This window comes from Panulirus ornatus, chromosome 27 (assembly GCF_036320965.1).
Source record: "Panulirus ornatus isolate Po-2019 chromosome 27, ASM3632096v1, whole genome shotgun sequence".
Classification (NCBI taxonomy): domain Eukaryota; kingdom Metazoa; phylum Arthropoda; class Malacostraca; order Decapoda; family Palinuridae; genus Panulirus; species Panulirus ornatus.
Genome location: NC_092250.1, coordinates 17,327,407 through 17,350,569, shown reverse-complemented (window position 1 = coordinate 17,350,569; position 23,163 = coordinate 17,327,407). Strand labels below are relative to the sequence as shown.

Here is a 23,163-nt window from a genome sequence, read left to right as displayed (position 1 = left end):
CTAATGCATAGCATACCACAGAAGGAGCCATATTTAACCTACTGAATACACAATGATGTTTTCTTGCTCAGTGAAAGTTATTAAAGGAAGAATTTCATAGCTTCTAGTATGTACTAAATTCAACTAGGTATCACTCATCATCATGTCCATATGGTCTGATACTGTGGAACTGGTTGCGTCATTTATCTACACAGATCAAAAGTCTTTGAGAAGGCATAAAATGGCACAGTACAGCTGTGAAGAAAGGTTTTCAAGCCAACCATTTTGGCAACTGTATACGCAGCACATGGTCCTAAATCCATCTTAGTTATATGTGCCTGGTACTTCTTCATTAAATGTTTCTCACTCGAGTTATGTGCACAAGATGTTCACCAACACTGAGGGACCTGAGTTATCTTCATCTTTAGAGCAAAAGTAAGTGTTCAGCCTCATCTTTATGCTCTAATACATTTGGCCAGCAATAGTTATCATGAAACTAGAAAATTCCTACTAGATGTGGATATGCACAAAGATGTCACCAGGCTATCTGAAAAGGTATAATACTTCCCTGCTCAGTAAAACAGAAGCTTGGCATGGTGGTAAACAGACTTACTCCGACATCTAACAAATTTCTGTGATCAGAAGGTTAGCTGTACATAGCTTTCTCTCAATGCTCATGTGATGAGTGTGAAGCATGATGGCATATCCCTTTTGTGGGAATCAATTTAAAGAGCTGGGGTCCCTAGCATTAACCCTATGGGCTGACAAAGGGAGAAAGATTCCTAATTTCCTGAGGCAAAACTGTTACCCTAAGATATGTGAATATAGTCTCTCAACTGAAAGCTGGCTACCAGGTAACTATCCTATATAGTATGCAAATGCCTAACTAACAGCTAAGACACTATGCTGTGGTAAAGACTAAATTTCTGGTTACCACTAATTTATCACATTTTTAAGCTAATGTAAGCACAGCTGGTCTATCAGATACACAAAAGAAGATCTGTATAAACATCCAGCCATTAGCATTTATTATGCTATGGGCATATGAAATATGGCTCCTTTTGTGGTGAGGAGGTCTGAAATGAAACACTACTGTCCAATTGGGACTAAAGGGAAGTACTTAAAACGGTATGCTTTGTATTATATAATCACATAATAACTGGCTGCAATCCTAAGGGTAGTTTGGTACTCACCTTTGTCTTTCTTTCTTTTACTACAGGTTTGTTACCTAATCCAGCATGACAAATGACATGTCATCACATAGTCTCCTTTTCTCATATTCCCATTACATAATACAAACTTTAAGTCTTTTCATTCTTTCAAAAAACTATTGTAGACAAAAATTTACATTTACGTGATATGGAAGTTAGTGATTTTAGACAGATTCTAACATCTGAAAAGAAATGAAAGAAGACTTACAAGTGCTTAGCTAGATAAGCACAATAAGAATCATTTTCAAAAAATAGGTCGGATATTTCCTATGAGCATGACAAACAGTGGAGGAGAAAGAAAGGTTAAGAGGTCTGGGAAAAAAACAGTATATATATATATATATAATATATATAGCAACATTGTGGACTCGGGTAATATCAGGAAGATCTTTTCTATTTTCCACTGGGGATAAAAATTTGCTATTAAAGGTTTGAGAAGGTATCATTGCCAAATTAACAGGATAAAGGACAGCAATCACAACAGTAACTGACACAACAGTAAAAGTAATGAGCTTATAGATAATATAAGAAAAGTTTAAATACTATCTTCAATGGTGTTTAAATCACTGATTTCATAAATACTGTAATAAATGAAAGTATTAAAAAAAGTGCATGAAGTTCATTTTGATCTAAATGATAAGCAGCTTTCAAATACTATATTTGCAATGATGTGTTGTACAAAGATTACTAATACCAACTACAATAATAATTACAATACTTAGCTTACGTTCTTTCTACATATGAATGCAGATGGCAAACTCATGGAAAATGTGGTTAAAAACTTTGGCTAAATCTAAAGTGAATATGGTGGTTAAAGACTACTCACTGCGATGTGCTTTAAACAAAATAAAGTGCCTCCTCTCAGATAGGCATTAACAAATAGTCTACATAACAAACCACTGCTTTACCATGGAAATGAAACAATACCCATTAACACCAATACCCTACACACTTATATGATAAGAGTGCAATAAGCAAAGGAAGCAACAAGAAGAGAGGGAAAAAATGTCAAGTGCATATATCATACAGCTGAACCACTGCAAGTAATATGATACCCCAGGAAACCCATAACAGTACAAGCAAAGCATGCATGCAAGCTGACAATAACTCACTTTCCTGCAGGCATGACCAATAGACAGACAAAAAAAATTTGACTTCTAAACATGTCCTGGACGGCCATTTTCTTGTATTTCTGGTCCATCTATTTGTTCTTGTGCATTATTGTGATCTGTGTCATCTTGTTCTTTGTGTTGTGCTTCTGGTTCATCAATCTGTTCTTGAGCGTGATTTTTATCTTCAGTATCCTCCAGGTTTTGCTCGATTTGTCCACCTAAATGATTGTCAGCCTCCTCTTTGATCTGATTCTCACCTGTAACAAATGTTTCTTTTCCATCTCTTGGCACCTTATTATCAATAACATTTTGTACTTCTCCATCTAATACATGATTTCCATTTTCTCATACTTGTCTGTCAAATTCATTCCTCTAACCATCATCATTTACAGTCATTACACTAGAATATAAAATATTTTGGGCATGTCTACAAAAATCTCTAATACAGAATGGGAAAATTATCCTTGGTTCATTTTCCAGCTAATGATTGAAATACTGTACAAGTTTTGTTTACTAATAGGGAAATATGATCTTTTCCATAACTGTACTATATCAAACTGTACTGCATAAGTAGCAATTCAGTACTATTTAGTATGAGAATAAAATTCATAAAACAAAAAATTATGCAAAACTTGAGATAATGTTTTGAAGAAACACAAGAAATATAGTATAGGGAATGAGAAATCAAATATTTCCAATTTAGATTTTGAAGGAAACAGCACACTGAAAGTGAATAAGAGAAAATGAGACTGGGATTGAAATCATACCTGATCGAAGGCTAAACCACAGGATGAAAAGGAGTCTCTATATCTTCCTTAATAAATGAGAATGTAACAATTCTCCAAAAAATTCTGAGCAACTTTAACATGCATAGTAGATGGTGTTTGATAAGGATTTACTTGAAAACTGAAGAAAACCCCAATTTACTACAAAACTGTTGAGCAGCAGCTTTGAGCACAACACCTAGAATCTAAAAACAGAGTCTAAGACAATCTAGACTTTCAAAACATCATATACCTTATGAACAAAGTGGCCCATTTTCTAAATAACATATATTTTGGTGGTTAAGCTTATGGGATAGTTAAAATGTAAAATATGTCACATAAATTCCGGAGAAGACTAATAATACAAATATATATGACAGAGTTTTTCTGCTGAGTATCATATTTCATAACCCTATGTCATGCAAGTCTCTTCCCCATATTCCAAGCACGGTGATGGGTGCACATTTATCCACAAAACCTTAGTCAGAGACTGTCTCTAGACTTTTATATCACATAACTAGAATCTAAACTTGAAACACATGCTTAAAGATTCCACGTTTTCATTTAGCTAGCAACGCACCAGATACTAAATACTTGCACAAAGATGTAAGAAAGATTAAAAAGAAATAAGGATACCTTGCCACATTAGTTTACACATAGCAAAAGACTTGTCTCTGGATTTCAAAAAAAAAGGGGGGGAGGGGTCAAGCTGCACTTGCTGTCCTAGATGTATAAGATATCTAAGAAATTATGTGAAAACCAATTCACTGAGACAACCATCACTAGAAATGGTAAACTTTGAATCATGGGGTTTCATAGCTGATGATGTGCAGCAACATCTTTTTCACACTCTAATGTGAAGTCTCTCATATATTGTACACACTCAAGGTCAGTAGCAAGGACAATGAAAATGATGGTAGATATTGTTTCCTTGCTTTACTGTTGCTAAAGCATAGAGCTATCTCTCCTTTAGTCAAAACTAAATTTTCCTACCTTGAAGTATGCAAGAAAACTGAGTCATTTAACTTTTCATGTCCAAGATAGTTTTTCTTTATCTGGAAGGAACAGTAAGTCTTTCCTTAAGTCAAAACTGATTTTCTGGATCTGGTAAACAGTTAATAAGTGGGATTCATTCCTAACCAAACACAATACACTCTCCTTCCTCCATGCTATTTCTCATATAGTTCTCAGTCAAAGGTACCTTCAACAACAGAGTGATTGGGAGATTCGCACTAATCTATCTAGATTACATATAACGAGGAGAAGTAGATTTCTTATTGTGCAAAAATTTTTCTAAACCCCGTACACAACAAATTATGGTCTAACCCAAACTGCAACACTATCTGTACCTCACTTCAGCCATAAATCAAAACCTCTGAAAACAGTTGGGGTTGGCAGGAGATATACATTTGTTTTCTAGCATACCCAGTGCTGGAGACAAAACCTGTCTCTCTTTAGGTCAGGACTAATTTTCTATATGTGGCCTGTGAAAGCTACAATATGTGCCCATAATCCAAAGTGAAGATCAAGCTATGTTAAGCAAAAGAAAATTACCTCCTGATGAAATACAAAATGCAATCATGAAAGAAAATGGTATTGAACTAGCTCAAGACCTTTAACAGTAATAACCTACCATCACTTAAGAAGTCCTCTCCAAGGATAATTACAATCCAACTATGCCAGAGAAATGAGAAAACATAACTCTAATACACTGGATGAGCAAAAACCTACATTAAGTAAAATCAGAATCAGAGGCAGACCTATTTTCAGTGCCAGCGATGCAGCAGACTTCCAAAAAAGGTTGATTTGATATTTCATTCTGATTATCAAGATCAATTCTTCTGATAAAAAATGTAAGAGGGTAACATACTTCCACCTTAAAAGAAGACAGCAAATGGGAAAGACATCAAGAAAAATGTTACCATACGGCCCATTAGATATCAACATACCTAAAACCATCCAATTCAAGGTAAGTTAAGAATATTCAAAATTGACTAATTTGGGCAAATAAAGGTATGGGTAAGGACTTGTCATTCCTTGAGTAATATCTTACAACAGGAAAACCTTCTGCATCACTTTAATTATCCATTTAAATCACCTGACAGCAATACAGCACATATACAGTCGTGAATTTGAATAAGAAGTGTTAATAAGCTTTGGCAAAGACTGAGAAGCAGAAATTTTCTAATATCTGAGACCTCTACGTCAAAAGAAAAACTAAAGATTGTATCAACCAATAACCTACATGTATCACAATGTAAATCAAAAGACAAATCCAAAATAACTCTTGGAAATCTGTCATTTCCATCTGACAGTAAAGAATGTGCCCTCATGGAAAACAAACTAGATGAAACTAGAAAGAAAAATGAAAGGAAGAAAGGAGGACAGAGAGAAAGAGATACAAAAAGTCTACTTATTACTGTTAAATTAAAAAAAGAAGTGATTCTAGAACATTCTTAACTGTTCCAACAGGTGTATCAAAACGAAATAGCTCCAGATTTCTAAAATTATAACCTGGGAAATTAGTAGCTAGTCTAAAAAATGGTGTAGGGTACACTTAGAGTAGAAAACAAACTTCCAAACCAATTGGTGCTTTTAAAGATGTTGTATCATAGGAAGTACAGTCTCATCAAAGAACTTATCATTCCGTAAGAATTTACATTTCCCTGCTACTGTAAGTAATGCAGCCTAGGGCTGCAGACATGCAAGGAATAGAGTGAATTGAAACGATGTGGTATATTAGGGTCAATGTGCTGCCAATGGACTGAATCAGAGTATATGAAGTGTCCTGCGTAAACCATGGAAAGGTCTGTGGGGCCTGGACATGGAAAGGGAACTGTGTGGCCTTCTTCTCTGTTTTCCTGGCGCTACTTCGCTGACTCAGGGGGTGGCAATGCTGATTCCTGTGAGGCAGGGTGGCACCGGGAATGTATGAAAGCAAGCAAGTATGAATATGTACATGTGTATATATGTATATGTTTGTGTATGTATATGTCTATGTATGTATATATGTATATGATGATATGTATACGTATGAATACGTATGTGTATTTGTGTTTATATGATGATATATATACGTATGAATACGTATGTGTATTTGTGTTTATGTATATATGTGCATATGAGTGGATGTGTGGACGTATGTATATACATGTGTATGGGGGTGGGTTGGGCCATTTCTTTCGTCTGTTTCCTTGCGCTACCTCGCAAACGTGGGAGACAGCCACAAAAAAAAAAAGAAAAAAAAAATGAGTGGATGGGTCATTCTTCATCTGTTTTCTGGTGCACCTTGGTGAAGTTTAACAGTGAGTTGGAGGATAGCTGTTTAGTGCTTGTGAGATTATTTCAGTATGCACATGTTTTGTTAGTATTATATCTGTTGTGATGAACATTTCTGTGAGTAGACTGCTGAAGTGTGAAGCATGAATAAACTTTATTTCTATTTGGGGGCGGGGTTGGTGGTCAGTTAAAGAGTGGTTTGAGTTAGAGGGGGTCTAGTGCTGCTGCAGAGAACTGAGGGATAAGCATACCAAGATGGGATCATCCTGGGAGGATCTTTGTTTCACTGTGTAGGTGTTAAGTGTTTATGTTTGCCATACAGACAATGAATATTCTCAGTTCTCTATTTTGTGTGGCTTTTATATATTTGCATCAAAGAAGGAGGAAGATTAAGCAGGTGTGCGCAGTTTCGAATGAAATGGATGAATTGTTTGTCGAGAATACTAGAGATTGTTTTTTGAGGGCATTATTTTGTGTGCTCCCCTCACAATGTTTTTTAGTACGGATTGAATGTCAAGTGTGTGTCATATGTGGTGCCTCTCTAAGAATGGTTAGTGTTTCGTTTAGTGGAAGTGATTGTCCATTTAAGGTGACAAGGTGGTGTGAGCTGAATTCACATTTCTTTGATGTTAAAGGAGTGATTGCAGGCTTCCATTGAGATGCACATATTGTTTTGGGTAAGCCATTGTTCCAACTGTGCAATATAGTGCTGCAAAAATATGCATTCCAATCTTTATTCTTCATCTTAGCTAGGGTCTGGCTAGCTATAAAAAATCAGGCACAACAGAGAATCACAGTTGTACCTTGAAAAATGCAGCATATTTGAAAAACAATGTCTGGCTGCAAAGCTATGTAATTTACCTAAATGAACAATCTCTCTCACTAAAGAAGCGGGCAACATGCTGTCATTATGTATCCAAACAACAGATTGCAACATAACTTGATAAACAATTGTTATCACAACGCAAGTGATGAGTCACACTTTTTCAAGGCCTCCTCTTAGGTAGGCAGACATACTTGTGGTGTCACATGTTGAATCTATGCATCTATGAGGTTGGGGGAATGTACTCCTCAAGGTGCTAAAGAAGAAATGATAATTTCCCTTGCTCTGATGGTGTATCCCTGTAGCTCAGGCTGTGGCTACTTTAAGCCTCTTGACACCTGCATTACTAGTCTGCTCTAATTTGTGTGCTGCAGGCATGTGATTCTGATGATGTGGTACCATTACTACTCGGATAAGCAAATTTCTTCTTTCAGCAATAAAACAAATATTCTTATTATACTAAACTATTTGTTTTTATTGTTGCAAGAACTTTGCTTATCTAAGTTGCAATAATGTCACATCATCAGAATCACATTCCTGCAGCATACAACTGCTACACCTCTACAAGATTGGCAACTGATTACTATCACTTAGACACAAACAAAACCTCTTAACAGCATGCATGATGTACTCATATTTTGTATGAGCAAATGAAAATGGCTGATAAATAATGGAATGTATATTGTCTTTTAATGTCTCAGAATCACCGCAACTTTTTTTTATTCTCACAAGCATTTAGGAGGATAAGGAGCCCGAAATGAAAAGTGAAACTAGGTTCTGATATATCTCTCCCTGAGCCCAGTCACAGGTTGGGATAGGACAACAAGCCTGACTTCCTCTAAAGCAGATCATGGACAACAAACCTGACCAGCTCTGAAGCAGACTATGCATGAATGAAACGTCCTCCAAATTTTCTGAAACTGGCAGGAAAAAATAAAATGTGCTTGGATGAAACCAAGTATATAAGGCTTGTGCATGGTTGGGGTAAAGGCATATGTGGAGTAGTTATAGTATATACAAAATGTGATCAAAGATTATAACAGAAAACAATTTCCTATGAATGGTAGATTATCAGGAAAGCTGCTGAGTGGGACTTTCATTCCACAGGTATCTAGATCAACCTCATTTTCCTAGTCATTAAGTGTGCTTACATGCTCCATGTAACTAATGTTGGTGTTTCTCTTCAATTTTATCAAGAAAATTGCTTAATTTCCAATATAATTTTCATAAATGAACCAGCTGAGAAAACTTACATGCATCCTTTTCCATCTTTATCAATCACATGTTGAGTACTTTCTAGAGTTCTTACTGTGCAGTTGTTTTCTGTACTGCTTCAGCAAAAATAAAATAAAGCCAGTGATCCACATACCAAAAATGGCATCCCTAAATGCTGTCAATAATCACTTCATAACACATTAATAGCCTATCAACATTCTTCTCTGAATCCACATATGCCCAGCAAACATCATCCCATAAAAGGCTGCAAAGACATCTTTCATCTTCTACTTACACAAAGTTCCACAATATCAAACATGGAAAACCTAGTTTACAGATCATGTCACATCCATATGCAACAGAACACCAGGGTAGCTACAACTTATTATGTCTAAACAATAAGTGTTGTAAATTTCCAAGAGCATTGATTTTACACAGGATTTGCATAAATCAATAATTCTTTATGATATGTGACAGAATCTGACAACTGGAAAACCTTTATATAAATAAATACCCCACATAGTCAATACAAAGTCACATTTCAAGTTACCTCTTACCACGGACTCCAGGTAAGACCCCATCATATTCTTCTATATCTGGATCAAGACTTTGACCTTGATAATCTGCAATATTCTTAAACTATAATGACTCATAATTCAAAGGACTGACAGCTACTTCACCATTACAAGTACTAGGTATGAAATATCCACTTCAAACTGTTCCACAATCATATGAATGTTTAACCTTAAAACAGCAAATAATATCCATATATCTATATCTCTGACACCCGTTCCCTATGGGAACTTCCATCAAGGGAATGGCCATGGTAAAAGAGTCTCTACTTATCCTTGCCCTTACATATGTCCCTCACATACATAATAAATGGCAGCAGCACAGGGGGGGGTATGGGGGAATGAAGCCCCCCTTCTCTGAAAAGCAGGGGAGATCAGCCCCCATTTTGTTTAGACTTACTTGTACAGAACTGCAGTATGGTGCATAGTCACCTTCAGATCACTGGCTTTTGCTCCAGTGAGCCCCACAACATTTTAGAAGCTCCAGCAGTCTCTGGTCATTCCCTGCATTCTTCCACCAATTCTTTCACCACAATACTTTTCCACTTTAAATACATAATAATAATAATAATAATAATAATAAAAACAATACTTTAGTTCAATACCACAGCCCAATCACACTTCAAGAATCTAGTCAACATGGTGAGGTATCACATGTTAGAAACATCTATCTATATCTCTGATGCCCATTCCCTCCAGGAACTCCCTCAAGTTTAGGTAGCCATGGCAAAAATCTCTCCACATCAGGTGATATCCAGAGTTACTTGTTTGCCTTTCGTGGCTCACCTGGGAGCAGGCAACTGAAGTGCAGTGTTTCCAGAGACTCCTACTTAATGTTCCTACCAAACTACTACTACCTAATGTTCCTACCAAACCACTTCTACCTTCTGTGTCTACCTAGTGTTCCTGCCTTATGTTCAAACCTATCACTTCTACCAAATTATACCTAATACCACATAATTCATTCTTTAAGTAGCAAACAAGAGTCTTTCTCTTAAATAGGTATAGAAATCAACCTTAATTTTTCTTACCATGAAATAATACTATTCACTTCACTGGAATATTTGTGAACATGCAGCAGTACATTAAACATGAACAGTTAAAGACCGAACACAGACATTACTGGCTTCAGAGAGTCAAGCTTAAACAGATAAGAGCTGGGATACTCATCACAAGCTCCTACAAGTAATAAGAAAAATATTTTTTCTTTCATACATGATTGCCATTTCCTGTGTCAGTGAGATAGCACCAAAAACACTCGAAAGGCCACATCCACGCACATCCATTCTCTGGCTGTTATGTGTAATGCACCAAAACCACAGCTCCCTATCTGCATTCAGGCCCTACAGACCTTCCATGGCAACCCCCAGATGCTTCAGTCCACTAAAGGCACATCAACCCCAGTATACCAAATCATTCCAATTCACTCTATTCCATGCACAGCTTTCACCCTCCTGCATGTTCAGGCCCAGACACTCAAAATCTTTTTCACTCCATCTCTTCATCTCCAATTTGGTCTCCCTGTTCTTGGTCCCTCAACTTCTGACACATATATTCTCTTTGTCAATCTTTTCTCACTCAATCTCTCAATATGTCCAAACCACTTCAACACACCTTTCAGATCTCTCAACTACTCTCTTTTTATTACCACACCTCTCTTAACCTTTCATCATTCACTCAATCAAACCCTCTCACAACACATATTGCCCTCAAACATTCCATTTACAACATATCCACCTTCCTCCTCTGCACAGCCCATATCTTGCATCCATATAATATTGGTGGGACTACTATACCTTCAAATATATCCATTTTTGACCTCCCAGATAATGAACTCTTGTTCCATACATTCTTCAGTCCTCTCAAAGCCTTTGCCCCCTCACCCATGAAGTCTAAAAAAAGAAGAAAAAATCTGCTTCATTTCTGTTCTAATATCCAATATATCTACTGAAATGCAATGTTAGTTGTTATATGTGAATATCAAGGGAAAGGAAATGGAGAATGTCAGATGTTAACCTGTAGTGAAAAAAAGTCTATAACATTTTCCAACACTGTCTCTGGTGCATTTTCAAAATCATTAAAAAAGCTATGTCTTTACAAACTACTTGATGTTTTTTAGAGCAAAGAGATTATCATCTATGCAAAATACTGCAAACTGATTTATTGTGAATGCCTGCTAATTCAACTAGAGCTCCAGTGAAAGTTAAGGAGTCCTGAAACTCACGTTGCTGCATAACTGTAATATCAGCAATTCCTTTTGACACACACATTTCTTGTATGCCATGGAGATGAAATTCATCTTCCAACTCACTGAAATCTTAACTGAATTCTTTTTCATAATTCTTCCAAAGAATCACCTGCCTCTTTTGGAAACTCTTTTATTTCACATTCTACAGTACTTTGTTTGTATGGCGCTGAGCCCAATAAATAATTGAGTTTTCCAACTCCCTCCAATATTTCACCAATCATCCTAATCTTGTGCATAAGCTAACTAGTTTTCTTTATTATACATGAAATTGAAATTGCAGAGTCTACCACTTCAATCTCCCTCCTTTTAAAACCTAACACCTTACTCTATCTCCCACTGAATTTCAACTTCTTTTACACCACATATAAAACTCATTCATCATCACCTGTAATCACAATGGATGATACTGCAGATTAAATAAAACTCACCTAAGACAACCTCAACCTGTCTAGTTTTATTTTACTGAATCCTGTTATGTGGTCAGACACACAACCTCAACATGTCTAGTTTTATATTACTGAATCCTGTTATATGGTCAGACACACATATTAAAAGACATCTATTTAGGCACTGTCCTTTGCTCCATAAGCCTTATAAACAGCAACAACCATGTGGAAAAGTAGTCTTAGAAATACATCACTTAAAGCCTCTGACTATTGATGAAACTGGATGGAGATGTTACATCTGATGAGCAAATATACGATCTTACATATCGTGACGATGCTGAATGCCAAACAACTCTTCATCATCACAAGCAGTAGGACACTGACCCAGTTTTACATTTTATTCTTTTTATCAAATGGTTACATCCTTTGAATAAATTCTTTAACTAGAAGCTGATGAGGTTAGCTATAAACAATCTAGGCAATCAGACACAAGAATGGTGAGAAAGGCAAAATTTGTGATTATTTCATGCTTTAATACAAAAGAAGAATGGATGCAATCCCACTTTTATCATTTTTTCATCAATTTTACTAGAGACTTATCCATGCACTGTGTACCTAAAAGAGAGCTACTGAGGAAACAGGCAAAAAAGAAGGATAATGTCACACTTTGGTGGTATGGATAGTGATGTTATGGCACCGTCATTTTTGTGTTACTGTATAACTATACCACAGCAATATTCTTTGAAAATGGGGGAAAAGAACACTGCCATTTCCCACATTAGTGAGGGAGCATCAAGAACATGATTGAGTGTATGTAGTAAAAACATCACTTGGTCCTCTTCTCTGTTCCTCTTATGGCAAAGTAAAACAGGAGGGGAGGATTTTCAGCACCCCACCACTCCTGCCCCTTTTAGTAGCTTTCTATGACACGCAGGGGATACGTGGTTAGTACTCTTTCTCTCCTATCTCTAGGAAGGGAGCAAAGGTTCTGAGAGTGATGAAGAATGGGTGGAAAGAGGGATCGTTATCTTGGGACAAAAATTGATATGTATGAAGGAATAGTAGTTCCAGTAATATCATATAGTTGTGAGACATGGGCTATAGATAGGGTTGTATATGTATGTATGTATGCATGCATGTAAGTATGTATGTATGTATGTATGTATGTATGTATGTATGTATGTATGTATGTATGTATGTTTATATATATGTATTATCATTATTATCATTATACTTTGCTACTGTCTCCCATGTTAGTGAGGTAGCGCAAGGAAACAGATGAAAGAATGGCCCAACCCACCCACACACACACACACATGTATATGCATAAACGCCCACACACGCACATATACATACCTATACATTTCAACATAAACATACATATACATACCTATACTTTTCAACATATACATACAAATAAATACCTATACATTTCAACATATACATACACAGACATACATATATGCCATATGAGATGGCATCCCCCTTCCCCCGTGCGTGTGCGAGGTAGCGCTAGGAAAAAACAACAAAGGCCACATTCGTTCACACTCAGTCTCTGCCTGTCATGTGTGCAATGCACCAAAACCACAGCTTCCTTTCCACATTCAGGCCCCACAAAACTTTCCATGGTTTACCCCAGACGCTGCACATGGCCTGGTTCAATCCATTGACAGCACGTCAACCCCAGTATACCACATCGTTCCAATTCACTCTATCCTTTGCACGCCTTTCACCCTCCTGTATGTTCAGGCCCTGATCACACAAAATCTTTTTCACTCTATCTTTCCAACTCCAATTTGGTCTCCCACTTCTCCTCGTTCCCTCCACCTCCGACACATATATCCTCTTTGTCAATCTTTCCTCAATCATTCTCTTCATGTGACCAAACCACTCCAATACATCCTCTTCTGCTCTCTCAACCATACTCTTTTTATTATCACACATCTCTCTTACCCTTTCATACTTACTTGATCACACCACCTCACACCACATATTGTCCTCAAACATCTCATTTCCAAAACACCCACCATCCTCCACACAACTCTATCTATAGCCCATGCCTTACAACCATATAACATTGTTGGAACCACTATTCCTTCAAACATACCCATTTTTACTTTCTGAGATTTTCTGAGATAACGTTCTCGCCTTCCACACATTTTTCAACGCTCCCAGAACTTTCGCCTCCTCCCCCACCCTATGACTTACTTCTGCTTCCATGGTTCCATCCACTGCCAAATCCACTCCCAGATATCTAAAACACTTCACTTTCTCCAGTTTTTCTCCATTCAAACGTACCTCCCAATTGACTTGTCCCTCAACCCTACTGTACCTAATAACTTTGCTCTTATTCACATTTACTCTGAGCTTTCTTCTTTCACACACTTTACCAAACTCAGTCACCAGTTTCTGCAGTTTCTCACATGAATCAGCCACCAGCACTGTACCATCAGTGAACAACAACTGACTCACTTCCCAAGCTCTCTCATCCACAACAGACTGCATGCTTGCCCCTCTCTCCACAACTCTTGCATTCACCTCCCTAACAACCCCATCCATAAACAAATTAAACAACCATGGAGACATCACGCACCCCTGCCGCAAACCAACATTCACTGAGAACCAATCACTTTCCTCTCTTCCTACTCATACACATGCCTTACATCCTCGATAAAAACTTTTCACTGCTTCTAATAACTTGCCTCCCACACCATACATTCTTAATACCTTCCACACAGCATCTCTATCAACTCTATCATATGCCTTCTCCAGATCCATTTGCTTTTCTAAGTATTCCTCACATAGATTCTTCAAAGCAAACACTTGATTCACACATCCTCTATTATACTTTGTAGCTGTCTCCCACTTTAGTGAGGTAGCACAGGAAAACAGACAAAAGAATGGCCCAACCCACCCACATACACATGCATATACACACACATCCACACACGCACATATACATACCTATACATTTCAACGTATGTATCTTTTCTTTCTTTTAAACTATTCGCCATTTCCCGCGTTAGCAAGGTAGCGTTAAGAACAGAGGACTGGGCCTTTTTTGGAATATCCTCACCTGGCCCCCTCTGTTCCTTCTTTTGGAAAATTGAAAAAAAAAAAAAAAAAAAAAACTAGAGGGGAGGATTTCCAGCCCCCCACTCCCTCCCCTTTTAGTCACCTTCTACGACATGCAGGGAATACGTGGGAAGTATTCTTAATCCCCTATCTCCAGGGATAAATATATATATATATATATATATATATATATATATATATATATATACACATATATACATATATATATATATATATACATTTTTTTTTTTTTTTTTTTTTTTTCATACTATTTGCCATTTCCCGCGTTAGCGAGGTAGCGTTAAGAACAGAGAACTGGGCCTTAGAGGGAATATCCTCACCTGACCCCCTTCTCTGTTCCTTCTTTTGGAAAATTAAAAAAAAAAAACAAGAAAGGGGAGGATTTCCAGCCACCCGCTCCCTCCCCTTTTAGTCGCCTTCTACGACACGCAGGGAATACGTGGGAAGTATTCTTTCTCCCCTATCCCCAGGGATAGTATGTATATATATGCATATATACATATATATATTTATTAATTTATTTTTTATTTATTATACTTTGTCGCTGTCTCCTGCATTAGCGAGGTAGTGCAAGGAAACAGAGGAAAGAATGGCCCAACCCACCCACATACACATTTTTTTTTTTTTTTTTCCAAAAGAAGGAACAGAGAAGAGGTCCAGGTGAGGATATTCCCTCAAAGGCCCAGTCCTGTTCTTAACGCTACCTCGCTATCGCGGGAAATAGCGAATAGTATGAAAAAAAAAAAAATATATATATATATATATGCACGTCCACACACAGAACATATACATACCTATACACCTCAACGTATACATATATACATACACACACACACACATATATACACATGTACATAATTCATACTGTCTGCCCTTATTCATTCCCGTTGCCACCCCGCCACACATGAAATGACAACCCCCCCCCCGCATTGCACGAGGTAGCGCCAGGAAAAGACAACAAAGGCCACATTCGTTCACACTCAATCTCTAGCAGTCATGTATAATGCACCAAAACCACAGCTCCCTTTCCACATCCAGGCCCCACAAAACTTTCCATGGTTTACCCCAAATGCTTCACATGCCCTGGTTCAATCCATTGACAGCACGTCGACCCCAGTATACCACATCATTCCAATTCACTCTATTCCTTGCACGCCTTTCACCCTCTTGCATGTTCAGGCCCCGATCACTCACAATCTTTTTCACTCCATCTTTCCACCTCCAATTTGGTCTCCACTTCTCCTCGTTCCCTCCACCTCTGATATATATATCCTCTTTGTCAATCTTTCCTCATTCATTCTTTCCATGTGACCAAACCATTTCAAAACACCCCCTTCTGCCCTCTTAACCACACTCTTTTTATTACCACACATCTCTCTTAACCTTTCATCATTCACTCAATCAAACCCTCTCACAACACATATTGCCCTCAAACATTCCATTTACAACATATCCACCTTCCTCCTCTGCACAGCCCATATCTTGCATCCATATAATATTGGTGGGACTACTATACCTTCAAATATATCCATTTTTGACCTCCCAGATAATGAACTCTTGTTCCATACATTCTTCAGTCCTCTCAAAGCCTTTGCCCCCTCACCCATGAAGTCTAAAAAAAGAAGAAAAAATCTGCTTCATTTCTGTTCTAATATCCAATATATCTACTGAAATGCAATGTTAGTTGTTATATGTGAATATCAAGGGAAAGGAAATGGAGAATGTCAGATGTTAACCTGTAGTGAAAAAAAGTCTATAACATTTTCCAACACTGTCTCTGGTGCATTTTCAAAATCATTAAAAAAGCTATGTCTTTACAAACTACTTGATGTTTTTTAGAGCAAAGAGATTATCATCTATGCAAAATACTGCAAACTGATTTATTGTGAATGCCTGCTAATTCAACTAGAGCTCCAGTGAAAGTTAAGGAGTCCTGAAACTCACGTTGCTGCATAACTGTAATATCAGCAATTCCTTTTGACACACACATTTCTTGTATGCCATGGAGATGAAATTCATCTTCCAACTCACTGAAATCTTAACTGAATTCTTTTTCATAATTCTTCCAAAGAATCACCTGCCTCTTTTGGAAACTCTTTTATTTCACATTCTACAGTACTTTGTTTGTATGGCGCTGAGCCCAATAAATAATTAAGTTTTCCAACTCCCTCCAATATTTCACCAATCATCCTAATCTTGTGCATAAGCTAACTAGTTTTCTTTATTATACATGAAATTGAAATTGCAGAGTCTACCACTTCAATCTCCCTCCTTTTAAAACCTAACACCTTACTCTATCTCCCACTGAATTTCAACTTCTTTTACACCACATATAAAACTCATTCATCATCACCTGTAATCACAATGGATGATACTGCAGATTAAATAAAACTCACCTAAGACAACCTCAACCTGTCTAGTTTTATTTTACTGAATCCTGTTATGTGGTCAGACACACAACCTCAACATGTCTAGTTTTATATTACTGAATCCTGTTATATGGTCAGACACACATATTAAAAGACATCTATTTAGGCACTGTCCTTTGCTCCATAAGCCTTATAAACAGCAACAACCATGTGGAAAAGTAGTCTTAGAAATACATCACTTAAAGCCTCTGACTATTGATGAAACTGGATGGAGATGTTACATCTGATGAGCAAATATACGATCTTACATATCGTGACGATGCTGAATGCCAAACAACTCTTCATCATCACAAGCAGTAGGACACTGACCCAGTTTTACATTTTATTCTTTTTATCAAATGGTTACATCCTTTGAATAAATTCTTTAACTAGAAGCTGATGAGGTTAGCTATAAACAATCTAGGCAATCAGACACAAGAATGGTGAGAAAGGCAAAATTTGTGATTATTTCATGCTTTAATACAAAAGAAGAATGGATGCAATCCCACTTTTATCATTTTTTCATCAATTTTACTAGAGACTTATCCATGCACTGTGTACCTAAAAGAGAGCTACTGAGGAAACAGGCAAAAAAGAAGGATAATGTCACACTTTGGTGGTATGGATAGTGATGTTATGGCACCGTCATTTTGTGTTACTGTATAACTATACCACAGCAATATTCTTTGAAAATGGGGGAAAAGAACACTGCCATTTCCCACATTAGTGAGGGAGCATCAAGAACATGATTGAGTGTATGTAGTAAAAACATCACTTGGTCCTCTTCTCTGTTCCTCTTATGGCAAAGTAAAACAGGAGGGGAGGATTTTCAGCACCCCACCACTCCTGCCCCTTTTAGTAGCTTTCTATGACACGCAGGGGATACGTGGTTAGTACTCTTTCTCTCCTATCTCTAGGAAGGGAGCGAAGGTTCTGGGAGTGATGAAGAATGGGTGGAAAGAGGGATCGTTATCTCGGGACAAAAATTGATATGTATGAAGGAATAGTAGTTCCAGTAATATCATATAGTTGTGAGACATGGGCTATAGATAGGGTTGTATATGTATGTATGTATGCATGCATGTAAGTATGTATGTATGTATGTATGTATGTATGTATGTATGTATGTATGTATGTATGTATGTTTATATATATGTATTATCATTATTATCATTATACTTTGCTACTGTCTCCCATGTTAGTGAGGTAGCGCAAGGAAACAGATGAAAGAATGGCCCAACCCACCCACACACACACACACATGTATATGCATAAACGCCCACACACGCACATATACATACCTATACATTTCAACATAAACATACATATACATACCTATACTTTTCAACATATACATACAAATAAATACCTATACATTTCAACATATACATACACAGACATACATATATGCCATATGAGATGGCATCCCCCTTCCCCCGTGCGTGTGCGAGGTAGCGCTAGGAAAAAACAACAAAGGCCACATTCGTTCACACTCAGTCTCTGCCTGTCATGTGTGCAATGCACCAAAACCACAGCTTCCTTTCCACATTCAGGCCCCACAAAACTTTCCATGGTTTACCCCAGACGCTTCACATGGCCTGGTTCAATCCATTGACAGCACGTCAACCCCAGTATACCACATCGTTCCAATTCACTCTATCCTTTGCACGCCTTTCACCCTCCTGTATGTTCAGGCCCTGATCACACAAAATCTTTTTCACTCTATCTTTCCACCTCCAATTTGGTCTCCCACTTCTCCTCGTTCCCTCCACCTCCGACACATATATCCTCTTTGTCAATCTTTCCTCAATCATTCTCTTCATGTGACCAAACCACTCCAATACATCCTCTTCTGCTCTCTCAACCATACTCTTTTTATTATCACACATCTCTCTTACCCTTTCATACTTACTTGATCACACCACCTCACACCACATATTGTCCTCAAACATCTCATTTCCAAAACACCCACCATCCTCCACACAACTCTATCTATAGCCCATGCCTTACAACCATATAACATTGTTGGAACCACTATTCCTTCAAACATACCCATTTTTACTTTCTGAGATTTTCTGAGATAACGTTCTCGCCTTCCACACATTTTTCAACGCTCCCAGAACTTTCGCCTCCTCCCCCACCCTATGACTTACTTCTGCTTCCATGGTTCCATCCACTGCCAAATCCACTCCCAGATATCTAAAACACTTCACTTTCTCCAGTTTTTCTCCATTCAAACGTACCTCCCAATTGACTTGTCCCTCAACCCTACTGTACCTAATAACTTTGCTCTTATTCACATTTACTCTGAGCTTTCTTCTTTCACACACTTTACCAAACTCAGTCACCAGTTTCTGCAGTTTCTCACATGAATCAGCCACCAGCACTGTACCATCAGTGAACAACAACTGACTCACTTCCCAAGCTCTCTCATCCACAACAGACTGCATGCTTGCCCCTCTCTCCACAACTCTTGCATTCACCTCCCTAACAACCCCATCCATAAACAAATTAAACAACCATGGAGACATCACGCACCCCTGCCGCAAACCAACATTCACTGAGAACCAATCACTTTCCTCTCTTCCTACTCATACACATGCCTTACATTCTCGATAAAAACTTTTCTAATAACTTGCCTCCCACACCATACATTCTTAATACCTTCCACACAGCATCTCTATCAACTCTATCATATGCCTTCTCCAGATCCATTTGCTTTTCTAAGTATTCCTCACATAGATTCTTCAAAGCAAACACTTGATTCACACATCCTCTATTATACTTTGTAGCTGTCTCCCACTTTAGTGAGGTAGCACAGGAAAACAGACAAAAGAATGGCCCAACCCACCCACATACACATGCATATACACACACATCCACACATGCACATATACATACCTATACATTTCAACGTTAAGAACAGAGGACTGGGCCTTTTTTGGAATATCCTCACCTGGCCCCCTCTGTTCCTTCTTTTGGAAAATTGAAAAAAAAAAAAAAAAAAAACTAGAGGGGAGGATTTCCAGCCCCCCACTCCCTCCCCTTTTAGTCACCTTCTACGACATGCAGGGAATACGTGGGAAGTATTCTTAATCCCCTATCTCCAGGGATAAATATATATATATATATATATATATATATATATATATATATATATATACACATATATACATATATATATATATATACATTTTTTTTTTTTTTTTTTTTTTTTTCATACTATTTGCCATTTCCCGCGTTAGCGAGGTAGCGTTAAGAACAGAGAACTGGGCCTTAGAGGGAATATCCTCACCTGACCCCCTTCTCTGTTCCTTCTTTTGGAAAATTAAAAAAAAAAAACAAGAAAGGGGAGGATTTCCAGCCACCCGCTCCCTCCCCTTTTAGTCGCCTTCTACGACACGCAGGGAATACGTGGGAATATGTATCATATATGCATATATACATATATATATTTATTAATTTATTTTTTATTTATTATACTTTGTCGCTGTCTCCTGCATTAGCGAGGTAGTGCAAGGAAACAGAGGAAAGAATGGCCCAACCCACCCACATACACATTTTTTTTTTTTTTTTTTCCAAAAGAAGGAACAGAGAAGAGGTCCAGGTGAGGATATTCCCTCAAAGGCCCAGTCCTCTGTTCTTAACGCTACCTCGCTATCGCGGGAAATAGCGAATAGTATGAAAAAAAAAAAAATATATATATATATATGCACGTCCACACACAGCACATATACATACCTATACACCTCAACGTATACATATATACATACACACACACACACATATATACACATGTACATAATTCATACTGTCTGCCCTTATTCATTCCCGTTGCCACCCCGCCACACATGAAATGACAAACCCCCCCCCCGCATTGCACGAGGTAGCGCCAGGAAAAGACAACAAAGGCCACATTCGTTCACACTCAATCTCTAGCAGTCATGTATAATGCACCAAAACCACAGCTCCCTTTCCACATCCAGGCCCCACAAAACTTTCCATGGTTTACCCCAAATGCTTCACATGCCCTGGTTCAATCCATTGACAGCACGTCGACCCCAGTATACCACATCATTCCAATTCACTCTATTCCTTGCACGCCTTTCACCCTCTTGCATGTTCAGGCCCCGATCACTCACAATCTTTTTCACTCCATCTTTCCACCTCCAATTTGGTCTCCCACTTCTCCTCGTTCCCTCCACCTCTGATATATATATCCTCTTTGTCAATCTTTCCTCATTCATTCTTTCCATGTGACCAAACCATTTCAAAACACCCCCTTCTGCTCTCTTAACCACACTCTTTTTATTACCACACATCTCTCTTACCCTCAGTTTTAATTTTCCAGAAGGAACAGAGAAAGGGGCCAAGTGAGGATTTCTCTCAAAGGCTCAGTCCTCTGTTCTTAACACTACCTCGCTGGTGTGGGATATGTCGAATAGTACGAAAAAAAATATATTTATATACATATTTTCTTTCATACATATTCGCCATTTCCCGTGTTAGCGAGGTAGCATTAAGAAAGGAGGACTGAGCCTTAGAAGAAATATCCTCACTTGGCCCCCTTCTCTGTTCCTTCTTTTGGAAAATTTAAAACAGAAGGGGAGGATTTCCAGTCCCCGTTCCCTCCCCTTTTAGTTGCCTTCTACGACATGCAGGGAATACGTGGGAAGTATTCTTTCTCCCCTATCCCCTAGATATTTCTTGCATTCAGCTTTTTATCATTTGATTTACTATTAACATGGTTCATTTGGGCCTAAAAGAATGCCATTATCTTATGTTCTTTGGGATGCTGAGTTCAGGAAAAAACAAAAATAAAATACAAGAACTACATTACTCTAAACAATCTACTCAAATAACAGTCAGAGACAGCTGGAAAAAGACCACAAATACAAAAGCCTTTTAAATGCATGACAGAAACAAAGATAAAATAGACAAACCTTTTTTGCCTCTAGACACATCCTTTACTCTTTGCTCCAGGACTGCATGCAAGAAAAAAACATTGTATATCTTGTCTGCCTTTTGATCAACCATTTTTCTAGGTGTTTATTGCTTCACATATAAAGACATCAAATTCAACATTCTTTCCAAAACATCAGTTAATGAAAGAATATTCTTTTAATACATAACCTCCAATGTAATTAAATTACATAATCCAACATTCTTTACAAAAGAGTCCTACAAAATCTAAATTCCCATGGCCTCACCAGATAAATTATGAGGCAAAATTTTAAGTTGAAAAATGGGCAAGCATGATCAGGAGGTGGTTATACTGCCATAGAAATAAGTTTCATAAACTAATAAAGCTATGGCATAAATGAGGACACAAATTCTATTGACGAAAATGAAGACATTTTCAATTTTCCGATTGATTAAGGATGAGAATTCTAATGATGCAATTAGAAATCATAATGATAATATCTGAAGAAAATGAAACCTTTTTGTAGTTAAGCCATTTCTTAACATGTAGAGCTTCCAAATAAAGCCAAGTTGGATGATCAATCAGTTCTATGTTTTCTGCTCTACCTTTTTTTCTAATTCAAGCTGCTTGGGGTTCAAAGGGAGCATAATCTGAGAAACAAACAACTCAGAATAGAACTGTTATTTTGTTACTTGATAATCTCCAGCCCTAAATGATTCACTCACTGCATATGCCCAACACTTCTATGGTCCAAGTCTTCTACTTGTGCCTGAAACTTCACTACTATATACATCTTCTTGGCCAACATAACATATCTCATGCATCTTGTATGGCCATACTATCCTAGAGCACTTTTATCCTTTAAAATTTCTAGAAATTTCTTCTAAACACATATCACTTTCTCAAATCTTCACTCCTGATTCCATCTATTCCAGCAATTTCAACGTATACTGCTCAAATCATCATCTCTACTGCTCTTATTCTTTACTAATCTGTACTAAAGAAAACTTAAGATCTCAAATCCCTATACATGAGAAGTTCTGCAAACTTCCTGCATGCATGACACCTCTGCATTTATCACTAGTGCTTTCAGTGCATCTCTCATCCTTCTCCCCTGCATGACTTATCTTCCACTTCAGCTTTCCC

At 37.7% G+C, this 23,163-nt stretch overlaps 1 protein-coding gene across 15 annotated transcripts in view; it reads right to left on the bottom strand.

The window, feature by feature from the left end:
* The window catches only part of LOC139757618 (uncharacterized), a 71,637-nt gene that overhangs the window by 16,983 nt on the left and 31,491 nt on the right, over positions 1-23,163 (bottom strand). For 3 of the 15 annotated variants that reach the window (XM_071678251.1, XM_071678261.1, XM_071678262.1), the window contains one exon: positions 2,303-2,559. The exons of 9 other annotated variants lie outside the window; for them this stretch is intronic. In XM_071678251.1, coding sequence (XP_071534352.1) covers positions 2,348-2,559 — 212 coding nt within the window. In that variant the 3' untranslated portion in view covers positions 2,303-2,347. Of the gene's footprint in view, positions 1-2,302; positions 2,560-8,933; positions 9,007-16,112; positions 16,298-21,714; positions 22,079-23,163 lie in introns of those variants that run through there. 3 more of the 15 variants (XM_071678259.1, XM_071678254.1, XM_071678260.1) reach the window with 3 other exon arrangements.